The sequence below is a fragment of the Python bivittatus genome, unplaced genomic scaffold (assembly GCF_059951505.1).
Source record: "Python bivittatus isolate LINGU-HERP-01145 unplaced genomic scaffold, Pbiv_v1 ctg000350_np1212, whole genome shotgun sequence".
NCBI lineage: Eukaryota > Metazoa > Chordata > Lepidosauria > Squamata > Pythonidae > Python > Python bivittatus.
In genome coordinates this window covers 34,900,933-34,922,312 of record NW_028277074.1, presented here as the reverse complement: position 1 = coordinate 34,922,312, position 21,380 = coordinate 34,900,933, and the positions used below count along the sequence as shown (strand labels likewise).

The 21,380-nt window shown below is 35.2% G+C and overlaps 2 protein-coding genes across 6 annotated transcripts in view; one reads left to right on the top strand and one right to left on the bottom strand.

Moving 5' to 3' along the window:
- Positions 1–1,377: 1,377 nt before the first annotated feature.
- On the bottom strand, positions 1,378–9,502 carry TRAPPC2 (trafficking protein particle complex subunit 2). The gene is made up of 5 exons (XM_088144928.1): positions 9,380–9,502; positions 7,078–7,189; positions 6,397–6,540; positions 3,141–3,227; positions 1,378–2,496 (listed from the first exon to the last, which is right to left on the bottom strand). The coding sequence occupies exons 2-5, from the start codon at positions 7,168–7,170 to the stop codon at positions 2,398–2,400; spliced, it is 423 nt and encodes a 140-aa protein (XP_088001054.1). The 5' UTR covers positions 7,171–7,189; positions 9,380–9,502; the 3' UTR covers positions 1,378–2,397.
- A 73-nt stretch (positions 9,503–9,575) lies between these two features.
- Positions 9,576–21,380, top strand: part of OFD1 (OFD1 centriole and centriolar satellite protein) — a 33,300-nt gene continuing 21,495 nt past the window's right edge. For 2 of the 5 annotated variants that reach the window (XM_025165875.2, XM_025165873.2), the window contains exons 1-10: positions 9,576–9,732; positions 10,269–10,365; positions 11,058–11,159; positions 12,305–12,505; positions 14,143–14,211; positions 14,297–14,327; positions 14,919–15,023; positions 15,743–15,879; positions 16,875–17,048; positions 18,235–18,341. In XM_025165875.2, the coding sequence (XP_025021643.1) occupies positions 11,064–11,159; positions 12,305–12,505; positions 14,143–14,211; positions 14,297–14,327; positions 14,919–15,023; positions 15,743–15,879; positions 16,875–17,048; positions 18,235–18,341 (920 nt within the window). In that variant the 5' untranslated portion in view covers positions 9,576–9,732; positions 10,269–10,365; positions 11,058–11,063. The other 3 variants (XM_025165874.2, XM_015887854.3, XM_088144925.1) reach the window with 3 other exon arrangements.

Sequence of the window (21,380 nt, the reverse complement as noted above, 5' to 3'; positions counted from 1 at the left end):
TCTGGGTAACAAGCAGGATATCTTCATGCAGTTGCAGTAGTTACAGATGTAGCCTTATGGGACTGCACCACATTATTCAATAAATTTAAGAACTGACTTTAGACTTGTTGAGAACTTCTTCTCTAGTCTTATTTACATGTACATAAAGGCAAAATAATTATTGTCTTCTGGTGACATCTCAGTGACTCAGTATGTGTTATAAAGAAGTATTTTGATCTTAAATTCATTTTGCTCTGTATAGCTATGACTGAAAATAAGGAACTCTAAGCGCAGAAGTGGGCCATATTTAAGTGATAGTACAGGAAATATACAGGGAGTCACCAGTTTAAGAATGAGTTCCATTCCCAAGGTCTGTTCTTAAGTTGAATTTATATGTAAGCCAGAACAGTATTACTGTATGATGCTGTATAAGTAGTATTGTGCAATGAACTCAAACCATTGGGTATTTAACTGGAATAATAGTATATTTAACTCAATTTTTGCTATAATAGGCTCCATTCTTAACTATGGATCATCGTTAACCTGGGCATTCTTAACCCGGGGACTACCCTGTATACAAAGGTAAATGCTAGTATAGATATTCAGAAACTGAGAGTGTATTCCAATATTATGAGTGATCTCTGCCAACACAGTAGGATTTTCCTACCTCTCTGCATTCTTATGTATGTTCCAAAGAATAGTGAAGTTAAATGGGCAGCTTAAAGAGGAGTTCCTTTCCCAATCACTGGAAACATCCTTGCTTTTCAACTTGCAGAAAATATACCAGCCTAAGACCCAAATTTAAGTTCATGCCCAGCTATAGAAGCTAATTGGGCTGGAAGCTAATGACTGATTCAAAATACCCAATCTATCGCATATAACTGCATGGATAAAATGAGAATAATATGTATGCTGATCTATCCTCCTAGAACTTACATGATATACTGTAAATCTGGAAGTATGTAACTAGTATCCATTATGTCCTTTGGAAAAGTCCAGTTTTCAGAGAATGTATATTAAATAATATTTCCATTAGATCCTACAAACATATAAATGTATAATTGCCCCTTTACATTTAAGGAGTATTTTCCAGGATGCCTGTGAAAAGTACTACATGACACGTATTAATTCAAAAATCAATGAAAGTTAAGATAGTTAAGATTTGTCTGGACTATTTGTTCAGTGAGCTGGCAATAACAGCTATGTTTGCTATTCAGATTTTCACTGAATAGATGGGTAGCCATGTAAATTTGATTATAAATAAATAATAAATTTCTCATTTGGTAAACTGTAATACATCCAAGATATATCTAACAGTTTGACAGTAGCTTAATGGATTCAAAGACTTAATGATCAATTTAGAGAACTTCACTGGACAAAATTATAGTAACATACCAAAACAATGTAATAGCATCTTTATTCCCCAGCAATTCATTTGCTATTACACCGTCCAGGGCTTTTAGGCAGTGAAACATCCTAAAATGGAAAGCTGTGTAATAGTAATTAACAGGTCTGTATTCCTAAGTACGTAAATTAATATTTAAACACAAGAGTTTGCAGTTTGCCACTTGCACTCCTTGTCACTCCTTTTGGGATAAGCTGTGCTTGTAGAAATATCACCAATACCGAATTTTAGGATTTCAGACTACTCAGTCTTAACTGAAATAAATGAAACCAGATTTCACATCTTCATTGTCTCTGTAACTATATTAACTTGACTGGATTGCTTTTAGTTTAATACATTTTGGAAAGTGACAGTGCTAAATTAAAAATCATGTATTATTTCTTCATAATATATAATGTGTCTGAAAGAGTAGAGCCAAGGAACCTAGTGACCACCGCTGCTTTACATAAAGGTATGACATTTTGCCTGAAGTCATTCTTTTACTAATAACGTATGTTAACAGAGGGAAGAGAAAGTGGTATTCAAAAAGTTGTATGTGAAAATGTGCTCTAGATCACTTCTGTAATGTCATTCATTTATTAGCTTATCTAATAATATATCAAACTAAAATCAAATTCACTTTGTTCATGATTAGAAGTACCTACAGTTTTTCATGCTCACCCCATTACTTCTTTTCAACTCACAGTTGGATATCTAATAACCCTTCATACTGTACAGTCCTGAACTGAAACTCTTCTACAATAAAACTTCACAGAAAGTGTGGGCTGTGTTATCTATCATTTTACAAAATGAGCTGCAGATGGTCCTTGAAACATACAAGACGTATATTAGCATTTATTTTGATATCTACATATATGTATATATGTATGTGTATACACACACATACAGAGTTGAAGTGATCAGCTTTCATGGAGAAACTTGGATTTCTGAAGTTTTCTTGCTTCGTTAAGCTTCTTAAACACTTTGTTGTTTCATTCAATAGTCTTTTTATGTCATGTTACAGATGGAATAAATCAACTTAAAAGATGCTTCTTCCCAAGAAACTGAACCTTTCTGTCAAATGCAGTGGATCGAATTGGAGAATTAGCTTCATAAAAAGGATTCATTGCAAACTGAAGAAAGAAATAATATAGTGAGAATGGTTTAAGAATCAAAACTTGCTTAAAGACCTGTTGAGCCACTTGATTCAATAGCACACATTTCTTTTGCTTGGAACTGCTTAGAACAGTTTGACCTGTGCTAATGTTCTAGAAATTTATAGCAGTCTACCACTTTAACTATTGATTCTGGTTTTGGATGGAAAAGTAGACACACAATGCCTTGCTACTCCTCCAGACTTATTTCTCTTTCTTAATGGAGAGTTACATACAAAATTGACCTATATTAACTATCCAACCCATCATACTGATTTTTCTTCCTGGAACTATTTTGAATGAAATGCATTCTACTTCCCTCCAGTTCATAGGTACATGCAAAAACTGCTGTTCTGGGAACAGAATATTCCAGATAATTCCACAACATTGCCTATCACTGAACAGGCAAGAGAAATACCATAAACAGTAACCTTTTTTCATAATGTAAAATGGAATTAAAGCACATAATTTACATTCTCCTTCAGCTTTGGTTCTGTTATACATCTGCATACAAGACAAGTGAATACGTTTAGCAAGATACAGCTATTTCCTAAGCCAAATTCCCATTTAATAGATAATTCCTTATATGGGTTGTGATGGATAACATTGATAATAACTTTTACCTTTATATACAGATCATAGACATCGCTAAAGAAGTTTTTGATTCCATCTTCTTGTCTTACATCATGAAGCATTATAAATCTCATATGTAGCAAAAGTTAAGAAAATAAATTTGTTTTTAAGAATTCATAATATGGAGTCTGGCTAAAGCTAGGTGCCATACAATTTAGTAGAAATCCTGTACTAAAAAGGCAGCAATGCAAAGTATTAAAAAAAAAACCTTTCTGAACAAATTTGTATGAAAAACTGAAGTGGATGCAAACAAATATATTTCAGGGAGACAGCATAAGCTATGATACCTGGGAACCAGAATCCTTCACTCAATATCACATTTAAGGCTCAGACTAAGGGACGAGAAGCAGGTACAACCAAGTGACCATTAAAAAGTTAAAAGATTCAGAGAGTAGCAGATGCTAGACCATGAGTGAAACAGCAAGTGTCTTTGAAATCTGTTAGAAAATGAGTGCAGTCTTGCCAATTAGGTCTTTAGTTGTTATAAAAATGACATTTATTTATATAAATGACATTCAAAAGTTTTTGTTTAATAACAAAACAAAGTTATAAAGATAAGTTTCTGGGAAAACAACCTAAGCTGACTTTTCTTGCCCAGGGTTTTGTTAACTATTTTTTGTTATATTAATGTTTTACTCTATTTATGATGATAGTTCTTTGCTTTTCATTTATATCAGTTCAGATAGTTTTGAATATAAATAATGCAGTAGAAGTTATAAATATCTAGAATGACTATCTGAGTTTGAAGTATATATTACTGAAAGCACATAGGCTGAAAAGGGAAAAACATGAAAAATACAGTAGGTAGTCATAGAAAATATCAGCTTGTAAATAAATTCTGTTGTATCTTCTTCCATGCATTAAGGATATGGGGAACTTGTTGGGAAGTTAGGGGTAGTAAGGAAATTCAGAGCCAGAAAGAGGAGTTCTAACCAGAGATTAATGAATACATGAATATTTAAATAAATACAACATTTGATAAGTTTTTCCTTTAATCCCTGCTCCAAATATGACTGCATCATGAAGAAGCTTTTTATGAGAAAAAAAATCACCCTATCTTACAAAGTCTAAGACAAAAGCAGGCCACTGACTTAAATAATTCTGTTGTGTGTAAGCAGAATGGATACTATCATGCATGCACATGCTATGACATCATCAACATGGTTACCTAAAATAATCAGAATATGGGTATGTTCACACAACACAGCAAACCAGAAACTAACCATCTAAACTTTAGTATGCTGCCCAAAGCTATCCCCTTGGTTGGCTTATAATTCAGTCTGTCATATGAATCCAGGAAATTGAAAATAAAACATGATTAAATGTAGTGTGCAAACACTACCCCAAGGCGCTAAGCAGTGGTAACAGAAAGAAGTGTACTAGTAAATTTCCAGGTGATTTTCAGAATGGCTGTGCTTCAATAGTATGAAGACCACATCCAGCATAGAGATGGCTGGCATAGAAATGTAATAAATCTAATAAAGAAACACAGAATAAGGTGATTCAGGGTGGTTTTTTACAAACTGAAGAAAGACTCTGTGCCCCTGATAAGCAATTTCTGAGTTGAACCCTTTGGAAAGAGCAGGGCACTGTATCATCTATCGAAGGAGGCCTTTTTAAAAAAAGGTAACCAGGGGGCATTGGAGGGGTGCTGTATCAGAATCAACAGATCTGTCTTCTAATTAGAGTGACCCATGCTACAACCACAGCCTTTTGGTCAGGTGGTCAGATTGTGAAATAGGAAGACAGAGACTGCTATTCTTTCTTAATGGTCTAATTATGCTTCAAATATCACCTCTTTTCTGATAAACATAAAAACATATTGTTTTTTTTCCACATGGATGTTTAGAAGACATAGTATTTGATTTCCTGAATAATGCTCCAGAATCAAGAACACTTCAGGCTAAGCTAACTCCCTGGACCAATACGAGGTGGATAGAGATATTTTCCGAGCAGGGGAATTCACCACGACGTGATATAGGCCTTGCAGAGCTTTGATTTTCTGTTAATAAGTACAGATTACTGTACTGTAATTGTAGCCTCAAAATTACTCTCCTCCTCTCCCCCTATCATACTACTAAAATACATAAAGGATGACATGCATCTTCATATGGAAAGAATGCAGTGTCTTAAATATTCAAAACAAGTTCCTGGCTTAAAAATTCTTTAATTCAGTGGGTTGCATACATTTGCACCACTTTCCTGCTCCTCTTAGGGAATAAATGATAGGCGTCCTCTTATTTGGCTGCCTTGCCGGGTTTCAAGCCAATGCTGGCTTGAAGTACTGGTCAGAAAATAGCACTGATCATACCTGTGCTAGTTGTCACCTATAAAGCCTTCATGGCATGGAACCGGGTTATCTGCAGGACTGCTTCTCCCTGGTTGTTTCCCCCCATTCCACCCGGTCAAACAGGAGGGACATGCTCAGGGTCCTCTTAATTAAAGAATGCCATCTAACTTGACCTAGGAACAGGAACACAATACTCCCCTGCTGGCCTTTTGCAAAGTGCTGAAGACCTGGATATATTTCAGAGCATGGGGGTCAAAAAGTTAGATGGCCCATGAAATATTTATTTAAAAGACTTATTCAGCTGCTCATGTAACCACAACCCTGAGCAGCCCACAAGACAATAAATACAGCAAAAAGTTCCAAACAATAACAGTAAAACTCATGGTGCCCCAGAGCAACACTCTCCAAGATATCAACATACCTTCTTACTGGGCTTCGGCTTAATCCTACTCCAACACTTGTGGAAAGAGCCAGCTCTTCCAGGCTTGCTAGAAGGCAAGGAGGTTGGAGGCTCGTTGGATCTCCAGGTGGAGAGTGTTCTACAGGGCAGGGTGCACATCCTGTCCCACTAGAGGACAACATTTAAGGGACCTGGAGGATGCCCACCCTATCTTATCTGGTGGGATGAGCAGAGGTGGTCCTGCAAGTAATGTGATCCTGTGCCATTTACAGCTTTAAATGTTATTGTTATTACTCCATTCTTAGCTGCCCAGAGTCACATTTGTGAGATGGGGGCCATTTAAATTGATTTAATAAATAAATGTTATAAAATGGATGAGAAACCCACGGACTTCCAGATACAACTTAAGTACAACTCCTAACAATTTCAGCCACCGTGGCAATGGTAAGAGATGTGGAAAACTGTTTATGAACATTTGGAAGGTCATAGGCTCCCCATCTCTATTCTAAAATGTTCTTTACTTTCTTCTTATAGCATTCCAACAAAAAAGGATATGGCCTGCAGTGACAAAGGCAGAAACAAACCATTCATTAAATTTATCCACAGTCTTCAGGTACATATTATTTGTCAGCCACATGTTTTCATCTACTAGGTCAAGAGCAGCATGAGCTATGAACTGATTCAGGTGGCGATGGTCATCCTGAGGGGGGAAAAAATAAAATTCAACTCCAAATACTGAAAAGAAGAAGCATAAAACAACTCTATCTTAGATTTTTTCTAATGCAAAATTTGTTTGCATAACATACAGTATTCAGCAACTTGCTTAAATTGTGTAAATGGAGAGTTAATAAGAAATGTAAAAAACATACTATAATACATAATTATGAAGAGGATAAATTTAGGCTAATGTAATATTAGATACTAACATATATACTTGTACCTAGTGTAGCAATTTTTTTTTTTTTTGCAATTTCTAGGAGAAAAAATATGGTGATTCTAAACATTTATACTGAATCATATTTAATGCATAAAAGTTAGTCCAATTTAGGTGGGGGAAGAGGAGGAAAGGAAGATAGAAATCGAATAAATGGCTGTGTATCAGGATAGCTAAAATTTTCAATAGCAACACATTAAAAAAAACGTTTAAGTTGCAAAATCAAACTAACAAAGAACCTGAGCAATCAGGATGTAGAATGATTCAATACTATATATTCTGCATTTGAATATGATTTCATACCTTAGATTCTACTTTACCAGCTGGTAGAAATTCCATTTCAAATACAGGATTATCATGATGGCCTACAATTACAAAATAGTAGCTTCCAGACATAATGAAAATATGGCCTCTTCTGAAAGAGAACAGAATGATGCAGTTGGAAGAGGAGTGGTTTGTAGAAAAATTTATTGCGACATATATTAAATGTTAAAGCATTTCTAACAGTACAGCTAGGTCTCTATTAGTGTAGAATTCCGTGAAGTGGTCGCATTATTCAAATTCACATTATTTTAAGTTATATTTATATGTAAAGTATGGTAACTGGTTCCAGCTAGATGGAAATAGGCAATGAAAATTTTAAACATAAGTTTTTATTTTTTTAATTAACAAAATATTATAGTAAAGAAAGAATGTACTTGTAATGTAAATTTAATGTTGTGTTTAATGCAATGTAAAGTCACAGAGTAGTTATAGAAAACAAAATAAAAATTTAAAAAATTGTACCATAGATTCAGGCATTCTGACATCTTGCCGTTTCAGAGTTGCTATGACGTTTATGTTGTTGAATCACATCAAATTTTTGCTCTAATATAATAATGAGCCTCTTCCTTTTGTCATTTTGCACACGCAAAGATAAACAAATGCAGAGAAGTAGCAGCGCCTAAAATCCTAACAGCAGCCTGCACTTGCACTAGCCTCAACTGTGCATGAACTAGCCTCACATTAACTGAATTTTGGTTTTCATTAAATCCAACCTGGTATCATTGTACAATTTGTACTAAATTGAATATCACATTATTCAAACTTGCATTAATCGCAATCCAGCTGTAGTCTATGGCTCACTCTGAAAACTTGCAAAATGACTTTCTCTTAGACCATACAGTTCATTTAACTCTAGCTGAAGTTGGAAAGTTTCCAGTCATATTTATATGATCTATCCTTCTTCCTAAATGTGAAAACACTGTTTCTTGTCTCATTGTAGTATAACTTGAAATTTTGTCCCAGATACTTGAGTAGTGCTCACTCTATGACAGTGCAATCACTAACACAAAACTATTTTCACATCTTAAATTACTACAAAATAAAACACAACATAATGATGTTTGGAATAGCTTGAAAATGATAGCTCCATATCTGGAAATTAATCACACATATTTTAATATATATTTACATTTATCATTAAATTTGCTTATTCAGAATGTTAACACAAATTCTTTTGGTCTTGAGTAAGACATTTATCTTTGTAGCTGGAATAAACAAACATTGGATCCACATAAGTAGTTTTTAAGGAGAAAAATCATTTTCGAGAAGCAGTGGCACAAATCACTGTTCCTAAAGATATAATAATACAGATTTCACCTGTTTGATAAAACAAAAAGTGATATTTTAATTAAGATGCAGTGGCAAGCTATTTTAATACTTACAGGACTATGCTAAAATCAGCAAAGAAGCTTTGAGGAACAAAAAATTTTGTTAAAGAAAGGAACAGAGTTTAACCAAATGAAGCTGATTAGATCAACACATATTCTGGCCTTACATTCTCTACTTTGTTGATAGCATTCCAACCATGGAAAGCTCTTTCCCAATCCCATATTCCAAATCTCAGATTTGGACAATCATTGTATTTCAATAAATATCAATATTAATGTTCAATAGTGTCAATGCAAGTAATGAAATATATCAGTACATTAGGAAAAATAACCCTACCCTTTTTATATTCTTGCCAGTTGAAAATTTCTATCAATTATTTTATGCAAATAATAATTATTTTTAAGAGGTATCTATTACTTTGGGTATGGGATGCACATTAACCTCACCCTTTCACCTGGCTATAATTATGCTTAAAAGTATTTTTTTTAAAAATAGTATATTTGATCAGAACAAAGCCTTCTGTGGTTTTCTAAAGAATAATCTCAGCGGAGTTTTATAGAATTGTACTATTTATTTATTTATGGAGATGGGGTAATCTGCTTCTTGGGCGCCTGACTATGCTGGATAAGAAAAGCTGATAGAAGGCAGAGATTAGAAAATGTGCATTTCAGATGATCATAATAAAAGGGGTTGAGCAGGAAAAACTGGCTACCCAGATGATGCTAACTCCAAATTCAACAGCCCCCGGCAGCAGGACACAGATAACCTAAAATACCTGAATTTTACATCTAGAGATTCCATCTGAAAGACATTCAAATAGAAGGCTTCCAGGGTTAGAAACAGCCTTATATATCACCTATTCCCTATTGAAAATTTCGACTTTTACTAGCGTGGCAGTGCTGCTGTAGTTCCCATCTATCCACTTTTACAGTCAGAAAAAAAAACACCTCACCCGAGGCCGTACAGTGACCCGGCTCCAAAGACGGCAGAAAAGAGAGGGAGCAAATCTTCCCTCTCGAAAAAACATCCGGCGCTGTTTGATGTCGTCAGAAGCCTGGCTCCCCCCCCCCTTAAAGCGCGAATTAGAAAATAGCCCCGCGCGTTCTCGTGAGAATTCTGGGATAGCAACGCTTCTGATCGCTGATAATAGCAATAGCAGCGGCGGCGGGATTGGAAGAGGAGGTTGAGGCGCATCGTTATTGGACGCGATTCAGTCGGGGGTGGGGCTTGAGGAGACCATTTGAGCGTTCGTTTTTTGGTGGTGGTGGATGTGCGGTTCTCTTCTCTGCAGCAGTGTCGAGTTTGGTGCGTTGTGTGTGTCTTTTCTTAGACTAGGTTCCCCCCCGTCTCTCTGATCCCCAGTGTGTACAAAATGGGGCCTGAAGTGAGTAAGGCTGTGGAGCCAGATGAATGGAGGCAGTGAGGTGGGAAGGTAGCCTGCGTAATGCGAGGTCTAGGAGCCAGCGGTGGGGCAGATATGCCGGAGGAATGAGTTCTGAATTGGGGTGAGCTTTATTATTGCTTAGTTCTTTGCAGAGCAGTGGGTGGAATGCTGCGCTGAGTATTATTATTTAAGTGGGAAGTCTGAAGCTTTCTAACCAGAGTAGTTAAAACTGCTTTTGCTAGTTTGGCTCTTTGTTTTATTTGTACATAAAATCCAAACTTTTATATGATACAAAATGGAAAGGTAACAAATGAGGGGAGACCTTTTCTAGTTCATTGCAAGGACCCAAAACAGTATAAATCTGGCAAGTAAATGAAATGCATAAAATGGGCTTATGTCTGGCAACTCTTAGTGAAAGTCTAAGCTAGCCTTCCTTTCCAAACCTGGTGTTCTACAGATGTACTGGACTTCACTTTATGTAATACCCAGCTACTGTCAAAAGCTATCGGTGTTAAAATACAACACATCTGGAGAGCATTGAGGAGGCTAAAAAGGTAAATGGCAACTGATAAACATTCCAGCTTCCTCTGGAAAGCAGTAACACTTTCCCTAAGGGAAAAATAGTTCTTTTCTATTTTTCATCTCACCATTTTATCCTGCTCTTAAATGATCAGAATACTAGACTAGATACTAAATTTAGTCAAACAGTACAGCTGACTTGATTGCTTAAATGGGTTTTATGTGATAAGGGTATTTTACTGATGATTATTTTTTTTATTGAAGCTTTCAGTGTTTCATTTATTTTCAGCTACAATTCTGTTCTTTTTAATTTTTTTTATAAAATAATATTTCCATAAGTTCAGATATAAACTGAGTTATTACAGCCATGGTTCTTTATGATCTTAACTTCCCAAAATGAAACTGCACCATTGCTTATTTGTGCAGGTCAGTTACTCAAACTAAGCATTTAAGTCTTCATGTAATGTCTTTGTGCATTTGACAAACTTAATTCTAGTCTATGAAAGCTTATGTTATAATAAATGACTGACAAGCTACAGCATTTTTTATTGTTTTGCTGCGACAGATTAGTTATTTTTCCAAACATTTAATTTTTTAAATGTTGAGAATCCAGATTTGATCATGTGGTGCTTAGTATTTTAATGGAGTCCATTTATATTGCCAGATATGTTACTGTGGAATTGGTTTATGGATATAAGTAATTACATTACTTTTTTCATGTTTTCAGATTCTGATGTCTTCAGCTGAATTTAAGGCTCTGTCACAAGATGAGCTCCGGAAACGATTATACCAGACATTTAAAAACCGGGGTGTTTTGGACACACTTAAGGTCTTTGATTAAAATTATGATAATCTGGGTCTCAATCTTGGCAAAGTCAGCTGAATGTTTGGTGAAGTTATACAAATTTAATTTAAACTTTTTTTTTTAAAGGAGCAGCTTACATCTTAATAATTAGTGGTGATGATAATATAAGTGACAGCTTACAGATGTGCACTTTGTGGTGACTTGTTGATTTACACATCTCTTAGAAGTCCTTCTTTACCAGTTGCATACACTGTTTTTCAGGCATTCTTGGGAAGGAAAAAAAAATGGAATGTAAGGTTCGTAGTTTTAACTCAGAGATATGAAGCACGTGGTCCCTTTTTGTAGCCTTTTCACCTGAATTATTAAATATTAATTGCCTGCCATTTTGAAGTAGATAGTGTGTGCAAGCTTTTGTATAAACCTAACATAGGCTTAACTCTAATACATAAATGGATATGGGCAGGGCTGGAATGCTTGGATTTTCACAGCGAGTTAGGATGTCTTAAATCCAAGCATTGCAGCCCTGCCTATATCCATGATGTGACTGTGGCAACTTTCTCATAAAGCTCTTGCTGCCCCCAAATTATTGTTTGGCTATCCATTGCCAAAAGGTTGCCCAGTCCTAATCTTTAAGTTTGGAGTAAGTTTTGATTTTTATTTATTTATATTTCAAATTTGGTCACCGCCCATCTCACTAGGAAGTGACTCTGGACGGTTTACAGTAAAAATCCAAAATAAATATTAATTAAAATACAGTAAAACTGGTATAAAAATACAATAAAAACCGTATACATACATAAATAATACCTTTATATTATTTATATTAAAATTTATTTTATCTAAGGGAGCTTTTGAAATATTCTCAGTGCAGATAAGATCAGATCAAATGTTAAGTTTAATTAGGAATGTGTGAAATGATGTTTGTAACTTAAAGTTACCTTATTAATGATATCCATCTTGTGCTTCTTTAAACTCAGTCCAAAGCCTAATCCCAAACCATAGCTTTACTGTTAATGTAAAAGATTACAAAACCTGTAACACATGACTTTAATTCAGTTTTATCTTTCCAGATTTAAAACTTCACTAGGTATAATGTATATACCCTGCTTTTTTTTCAAGAAGGAAATTCAAAACAATTAACAGTAATGAATCTTTTGTTGTTGTTTCAGACACAACTTCGAAAGCAGCTCATACATGAACTAATGAATCCAGTTTTATGTAGAGAAATTCTCCCAAAGGCTATTTCTAGTGAATGCAGTTCATTGATCATTGTTGCTTGTAACAGTTTGGTGGCAGATCACTTGCGAAGATGTGGCTATGAATATTCACTCTCTGTCTTTTACCCAGAAAGTGGATTAGAAAAGGATAAAGTAAGTACTTTCCTCTTTGAAAATGAAGAGATATTCCCTGAGCATGTCTCTGCCAATCAAGTCACAATCCTGTTGTTTCATCCTGACTTTCATGTTCCTGGTGTACAGCCAAAACAGGAGCTGAGTAGCTTTTTCTGTGTTACTTGTTACAGTTTGCCTTCTTAATTTAGCACTGGTATATTGATTACTTTCCTTTTATGTGAATATACCAAAAGAAGCTATTTTATCCTTTTTATCCACTAAACTCAGTTCATTCTGGTTTCCCAATGCTAGTTGTACAGTTCCAAACTGCTTGCCACAAGCACTACAGGTCAAAGCTGCAGTCTGCTCAGCTTTCTGTTTGAAGCATTGCTAATAGAAAGGCTTTTTTCCTTCTTGTTCCTTTCTCAGGCTCTCAGTTTAGTCAAGCATTAGACTCTTAGCATGAATTTTGTTATGGGCTCACTCTTGAATTCTATTGCTGAACACTCCTAGCAAACTCCTATTAGCTCTTCTAGTTTGCTTGTTCGGGTGCATGCCACTGAGTAAGATGTCAAAGTTTGCATTGGTTGCCAAGAATCCAAAGAGTTAAAACACAGTTTTAGCATTTTAGTTTAGTAATTAAGAACCTGGCAAGACATGTGTCCCTACAAATTCTTTAAACACTGTATAAGTGGCAGGCAATTTGTAGCATTTTATGAGCACAGGAAGCTGTTTTATACTAACAATTGGTTCATTAACTCAGTGTTATGGTAGAAGGGAGAAGTGACAATTTTTTTGCTAATTCGGAAGAAATTGCATTAAAAAAACCCCAATGATATGAGTAGCTTTAACTTTTCCATGGTTTAATTTATAGATAAATCTATGCAGTATTTGAAGAGACTTTTTCATGGGAACTGTTTAGATGTGACATGCATATATGCAGTCTAAAACAATCCAGTTCATGCGAAGGCATAGTTTTGCTGATGATACAAATAAGGGTAAAGGAGCCATGGGAGACGGTTGTAGTACTTTTACATGTTAACATGTAAAAGGCCTATACATTTTAAATTTTCTGTAGAATGGATTGTGACTCCATTGGTATTTCTGAAAAGCAGAAGTGGAGGGACAAAGTTTATGGGCTCTCTAGGAATATTAGAGAGGAAAAGCAATGAGGTTTCAAGGTGACAGAAGATCTACATTGGTACGCATGCGTTTATTTCTTACATTTTTATCGAATAACCAAAGTTCTTTGGGTGAATTGCATAGTTAAAACATTAAAAGATTTTACGCATAATGTTAAAACAATACAAAATAATCTGCAATGAATTAATAGTCCAGGAAAATATAATACCCAGTTTCTAGTGCTGACTAGGCACTAATATCAAATTGAGTATAAAACTATAGAAATGCCTGGGATAAGAGTTGTGTCCTGTCTGGCAATGAAAAAGGTTAAATGGCACTAGACATTTCTTTCTGGAGAGAGGGAAACTAGCATCTGAAGATATGGTTGAGGTACTCTATGTTCTGGCTCTTCAGTGTTTTAAAATCAGTACTGAAAGAAACCCATTTTGCCCATTTCCAGTATCCCAATCGTGCCATTTTGATTTTATTGTCCTCAGCTGTGTACAATTTAAGATATGTAGCTGATAGTTAAGAACATCTTTTTTTTTCTGTAGGAGCTTAGTATACAAGATCTTCTCCGGCTAATTAGGATCAGTCCAGCGAGTGACCTTTACAAAATGCTGGTAAAAGAATCTTACTTTTAGAAAAGTTATGTATTCAACTGTTAATAATGGACATTATTTTGAATACACGGATTTCTGTTTACAGATTTCAGATTCAACAAAAACCAGCATGAAAGGTATGACTTTTGATTGATTGATTGATTGATTTTAAACTGTTTAGTGATATGTACTTGTCCTTACAAGCTGCTCAGAGATGCTAAGGGAATGGATGTCATAAAAAACTTCCTAAGTAAATACAATTTTGGAAATGCTAGCCTGTTCATTACAGAAATCTTGTTCATGCCTACTGTGCAGATTGATTTAAAAAAATATCACCCACAACCACAGAAACCTTCTCAGTCCCTGCTTTAAAACAAGCCTTCTAGTTCGTATAAAATTAAAGCAGAAGGATGATTAGCATTCAGTATATTTAAAAATGTATTAAAATGCCATTAGAAAAATTAACTTATGATTGTAGTATCTTTGACATATTCACTTCAGTATATAAGGTTTCACTGTTCATTTAGTCTAAAGTTTTGAGGAGATGAATTGGGCAAAAAAGGGATAGTTTTTGATAACTGATATGACTGCAGTATTAGAAGGTCAGATTTTTTTTCCTTTAGATTCCATGAACTTTCATGGGCCCTCTTTTACTGTTATGGAATAGCATTTGTTTTTGACATTTCCCATATGAGAAATAGATGTGTTATTAATGGTACTTCTCTAAGGCTTTCTCGTACAGATTTTAACAGAATTGGCAGAATACAATCTCTGTAAGGAGACCTGTAATATAGAAACCCAGACAAGTTCAACGCTTTATAAAGAATCTCTTGGTAAGTTTAGTGCTATAATTGGCCTATCCTCAGGCAACTCAGCAAATTATCTATGTAGCCTTAATGAATGAGTGTATATTCTTTAGCTGGATTTTAGGTGAGTGCCAGAACCTCTGAAACATTTTAGTGTTAAAATATGTACAAGCACATCCCAATCCTCAATTCTGTTTGCCTTATTTTTGTTAGACACAGATACATTACAGTTTGGTTACAGTTTGGTTGTTTGCTTGCAAACATTTCATTACCTGACTAGTGCTAGCATTGATGATGTTACCTAGTCAGGTAAGGAAATGTCTACAAGCAAACAACCAAGCTCAGAGAGCACCAAGGACTCCACTGTATTTGATTAATGTTAAAACTAGTGTTTCTTTGCAGATGGTTTTTTTTAGAGGTATGTGATATCCTTTGAGTATAGGATGAGTAGCAAAATTATTCTCCCCACTCTCCTTGCCAAATGCATAGTATTGTAGGCTAAAACATGGAATCTGTTTCTCTGAAGTATTCCATTGCTCAGCTGATAATTTGCCCTTTAGGCCAGTTTTCTATCTTTGTCTGCATTTTAAACTCTGTTTTTGACCGCCAACATATACTACATTGTGTGAATTTAACAAGAAATACCAAAGTGATTTGGTTTGATATTTTTTCCTTACCTTTTGATATTTTTACTAAAGACTTTTATACCTCAGTAATGGAACATTTCATATATTTTGTTTTTGTAGCTGAGAAACTCCAACTAATCGATGAACAGTTTGCAGATATGTATCCTCAGCGTCATTTATCTGAGTCTTTTCATGTAAAATTTGCTGAATATAAAAGAGACATAGAACAGCAGCTGCAAGCAGAAATGTCTCAAAAGGTGAGAACAGCTGAAAAGGGACAGTTACAGTTATATGAAATTGCATGCTGGTGTTGTTTTCTGTTTGGCTCCTTGTTTTCATGATTGGATTTTCCTTAAGGTAAATAAAACCCAAGCAAGAAAAGTAAAGGATCAATATTTGCTGAAATTGACATTGCTATTGATATGGATAGTAGGAGTTTCTCTATTATAGGAGAGACCAACATTCTCTAATAACAGAGTATGTGATTTAAATAATACTTTCAATGATTGCTGAAATGAAAAAGCATGGACAGGCAGCTAATTGGATTATGTTCCATAGTATCATCTACAGCTGATAGGGTCTCAGAAAAACTACAGTTGGATCTCCAAATATTTTCTCCCCCAAAAGCCACAGGAGAGAATTTGACTTAAGGATGTAATACGTCAAGGGGAGGTATTAACTGATTCCTCTGCAGTGTGTTGATGCTTCTTTTCCTGTTGCCTGCTTACCGGAAAAGGTAAAATGAGTTCTGAATATATGTATTCTGAAATCAGATTATATATATTCTTATTATAATATGGCCCTCAAACACTGGTAGGATGTAGCACAGCCCAGTGACATTCAAATCCCAGAACTTCTGTGTTGTCTTTATCTTGTGACTGTCTTCATTCCATACTCTTCTTTCCCAGTATCTGAAATGTTAGAGATTACAGAGATGAGGAGGAAGTAGATCCATTTTTGGGTGTAAATGAAGCATAACCACTGCTTTAGTGTTCCAACAGTATTTTCTGAACATATGCATTTTAAGAGAAATGGCTTAGTTATGGTAAATTCTACATGTGGGTAATACTGCTATTTCAAATTTTCCTCAAAGTTTTAAAAAATACCAAATGAATAAATGTTAATGTAATTAAGGAATTTAAAGAAATTGCAAGATGGACAGTATACTTGAAGCACAGGAAAAGGTAGGTTATTGAATTTCTGGCTGGCATATCTGTTTTCAATGTTTTCAATTTTATTATAAATGTAATAGTTACAACACTTCAAGGATGTTGAAATTGCCAAAATTAAAATGGATGAAAGGGCACAATCCCAGAAAGAAATTTCAGAACTTCGGAAACAGTTTCAAAAAGATCATCAAGCCAAATCAGAGGCTCTAACCTCTCGAGAAAGAAATGCTATTGAGCGACTTCATAAGCAGCAAGAGGTAATTTTTTAAAAGCTAAAACTAAATAGTTATTAATTCTGCAATGTTCTGCAATGCAAGGGTTTGGCAGATTATCCAATATTAGGAGTTCTTTGAGAAACTTACTGAAAGTAATTGCATATATTTTGCCTGGCTTTTTGATATCACACAGGGTTACTAGTGAACCAGATACTTAAAACAAAAATAGGATTTCTAAGAAGATTTCATTGTGGCGATATGTCACATTGTGGTTTGTCATGTGGGTTGGCTTTTAATATTCAGTTTGTGTTGGGAAACATATAGATATCTCATATTAATTTATTCAGCTAATGAACTGCATTTGATAAATAGAGTTGTGAAAGAAATGGGAAATGTGTTTTGTTTTGAGTTTGAAACAAAACATCCAATCTGGAATGTTCCATCAAGATGCTTTGTATTGACTGCATTTCAAGAGAAGTTTTTCAGTGTTCCACAAAACCTAGGGTACCTCAAGAATTTGGGGTTCTGTGAGATGCTAAGGAACTGAAAAAAGAAAAAACTCCATTTCACATGGTTTTCTTTTGAAGACTATTCATATACAATTCTTACTTTTGAAGTCCAACTTTCGTATAGGGATCTCTACAAAAACAGCAGTGGCTTACTTTCTAGACAGTTAGACAGTATTACAATAGATGGGAGAATAGTCATTTCCAGAATGAATCTTTCACAATGCCTTGTGTAGTAGTGTTCCTTAAAATGCCTGCTACCTTTTTCTAGATTTCTCTCCCCAGATCACCTCACTAGGCCTAGTTCAGCCCATTTAGAGAGGAAAATTGCAAAACAACTTCATTTTGCACTTGAACAAAACATTGTGAAATGCGTGTTTCAAACTACTTGAAACATCTGTTTCAAGCTCAAAATGTTTTGTTTGTCCCTAGTGACAAGCAGTTTTTTGTTATGTGGCTTGGAGTTCATTACTTCATGTTCATTGAACATTATGTGGCTTGGAGAACATTACTTCATGTTCAGTGATCTGTCCTCACTTAAGCTGCATTTTACTTATCTTCTTGTGCTAAGTCATTAGTTTTCCAGTCAAGGAAGTAGGAAATTTATGGAAGTTGATATTTTAAACAATATGCTACTAATAAAATGCTAGTTATAAACACATCCTGATTTTTTTCAAACTCTTGTTTTTGAGTGATATATCACACAAACTTTTTTCTAACAGATTGATGCAAAGGAAATTTACCTGCAAAGACAAACCTTACTGAAAGATATTGAAACAGTAAGAAGCCGAGAGGAAGAACTGAAGAAGAGAATAGAAGCTTTTGAAATGTGAGTTTCTAAAAATAATTAATGGAACTATTTGTTTTCTAAAGCCATTCCTGTCTTAATTTTCTAAATGCCACAGCAAAAAAAGTATGATTCATTTCATTAAGCAAACAATCCTAAGGTCCTGGAAAGGCAGCTGAGGAACCACTGTATGCTATATAACCATTCCTCCCTAACATGGGAATTTTTTTTCCTGGATTATATGTTTTTAACATGTTTAAACCTTCATTTTATATTGTACATAAAAAGGAGAAGACATGAAAGAAGTTGGTCTGTATTTAGAAATGCACTAAGTCAAGAAATCAACTAATCTGTGAAAGAATGGAAATTCTTATCTCAATATAGGCAACCTTCCATTTCAGAAGTCCATGAAAAGTATAAGTAGAAACTGCTGATAATATTTTTGATTCAGAAAATGAGATTGATTAAATGGCTCTTCCTCAGACTAAATATGTATTCTGAATCTTGATTCCTCTCCCTCACCTTTTTCTGCAAATCACTGTTTCTGTATCTGTTTAGGTATCTATTAGAATATGTAGTATTTCTGTGTATTATTACTGGATTTCTTTTTCTGTATACAGTGTTAGATTTTTGACTGCTTGCTTCCTCTGAACAGGCAAGAATGAAGAAATGCTACATTGGATGTAACTTGAATTTCTAACAAACACTAAAAACATGTAAAGAAAATTGAGCATTAAATTTCTCATTATTCTCTGACTAAACTACTGCTTTTATATAAAAACATATTATAAGCAATAAGTACTATTGAAACAGTGTTAAATATTGCATACGTTTCAGTTTTCCCAGGGACATATTAGGGAGCAATCAACCCTCTTTCATTTCCCCAAATGCTTTTAGAAAGGCCTGGATCTAGCATATTTATTTTCAACAACCATATTTTTATTGTTGTTCAAATGATTGTTTTAAATTGAAAGGGTAAACAAATGAAATTATATTATTATAAATACTCTGTTACATTTTTAGAAGATACTCATTCTGTTATTGTATGTTCCTGCTAATTATATCTGAGTCACACATTAGAAAGGTTTGAAAAATCATGTTTGTCATGAAGTGTTCAGTCACAGATGCCAACAGCAATTCATTTAATGTTATTTTACATTCATATACTATGCTTAGAAGAATGTCCTGCTTTAACCTTGTATTTAAATCAATGTAATTGCTATTTATCCTGCAATCAAAAACTAATTCATACCATTTTGTAAGTGAATTTCACCTTCCTCTTATTTCACTCCACAGAAAATATGTACATTAAATCCTTGTTTTGAGAGACCTTGGTTCACAGACTTTGGAATTAATGGACAAAATCTGTTGGTTTCTGAGGTTATTCTGGTTGATAGTTCACTCCTTGCTTGTGCCATTCACTGCCTTTAGATATTTCTCTGGCTTCCGAATCATCCCAGTTGGTAGAATGAGCAACTGTTCTGGTTTTGGTGCTCCCAGATTTCTGAACCTCAGCCTCTGTGAGACTAGGCTGAAGCTGCCATAACTAAAGATGAAGCAGGCAGGTAGGCGAGAGAGGACAAAAGCCAGGAATCTTGCCTAAAAAATCCCTTGGGGAGCTAGCTAAGAAGGAAAGAAGTTCTGAAAGAAACAAGGAAAAATGTCACCTGGACCAGGCAGAGGAAGCTGGGCCTGAGCACATGGAAAACCCCCCAATCCCATCAATCAACAAAGCAAGAACTTTTGGGGATAAAAGGGGTCCTGAAGCCTGCCCACTCCTTGTTTAGATTGGCTTCCTTCCTGCTAGCTAGTGCCTGTTAGCCTAGTTGAGAAGGACATGGCTAAGTGGGGGATGAGTGTATGTGCATGTGACAAAAAGAAAACATGCATTCTAATTTGTAAAGTTTGTAAAGTTCTGCTGCAACTTTAAATTCACTAGGTCTCCTGTGTATTCCAAAGAACCTGATGTCCCTCATTGTGATCTGTGTGTGTCCCTAATTATTTCCTGGCTGTTGACCAGGATTGCGTGTTTTGCCTGCTCTAGCCGCATCCATCTGGAATACTCAGGTGGAAAGCAAGGGGGCTTAAAAATCCATGTGACTCAATAGCTGTGAGTGTGTAAGTGATTGACCATGAGCCAAACATGGGAGTGTGTATAACACCTCCACATTATCTCTTGAATGTGGCTTATCTCTGGCATATCATGCTTATTTGCCCTCAGTTACCCCACAAGGGCTCAAATGATTGTGGCTCACACTGCTCCTCGCTCCTTGCCTGTACACAATTTTCTTTTTTTCCCCTCTTTTTGTTCATTTATGAATGTAATTTGGGGCTCCAAAAATTCTACCTCTATTTAATGGATATTGGTTTTAATGGGCACCATACCCCTTCCCCATTAAGTCTAAATCAAGGATTTATTGTAAATTGGGAACATTCTAATTGCCAGAATGTTCTGGCAATCAGAATCAGAGGAAGCTGATAAATGTTTGAACAAGACTTGCATACTTTTTTTTTTTACTCTGTAAAGAACTGCACATAAATAGTATGCATTCGAATTTGCAGGAATATTTTTCTTTAACTTTGTACCATATAGAGGTTGTGTCAGCTTCTGTTCATTTAGAGATTCATTGAAACATACAAACTGACAGCACTGTTAAACTTTTGCATGCTGTATGTTTTGACATGTGGGAATGGGGGATATGGATAATATGACTGCATTGCTTAGCAACAGAAATTCCAGTCCCGATGCCGTTGTAAGTCGAAGACTACCTGTAATCTTCCTACCCTGCTTTAAAGTACAACTTTTGCTTCCATAGAGTATCACAGGGAATACAATGGCTTGCATGATTCTGATAGACGTATCATGGCATTTGAATATCTTTTCCAAGACCTTTCATGGCTGCTGTACCAAGTGCTAATCTGCGGCATATTTCTTGACTGCTTGTTCCTGTACTGTTGATGATCCTAAAAGGCAAAAGCTATCTACCACTTTGATAGCTTCATTGCCAATTCTAAGGCTGGTTGTTCTCATTAGTTTTGTCTTCTTTATATTTAATTTTTAATCTAATCTACTACCTGGAT

Bases quoted from the DNA above. Each gene is read 5' to 3' on its own strand.
- TRAPPC2 (XM_088144928.1), bottom strand. From the start codon at position 7,170: ATGTCTGGAAGCTACTATTTTGTAATTGTAGGCCATCATGATAATCCT. The intron at 3,228-6,396 runs CATATCCTTTTT...TAACTTTTGCTA, and splicing joins CTGCCTTTGTCACTGCAGGC to CATATGAGATTTATAATGCT. The intron at 2,497-3,140 runs GTAAAAGTTATT...TTCTTTCTTCAG, and splicing joins TCTATGATCTGTATATAAAG to TTTGCAATGAATCCTTTTTA.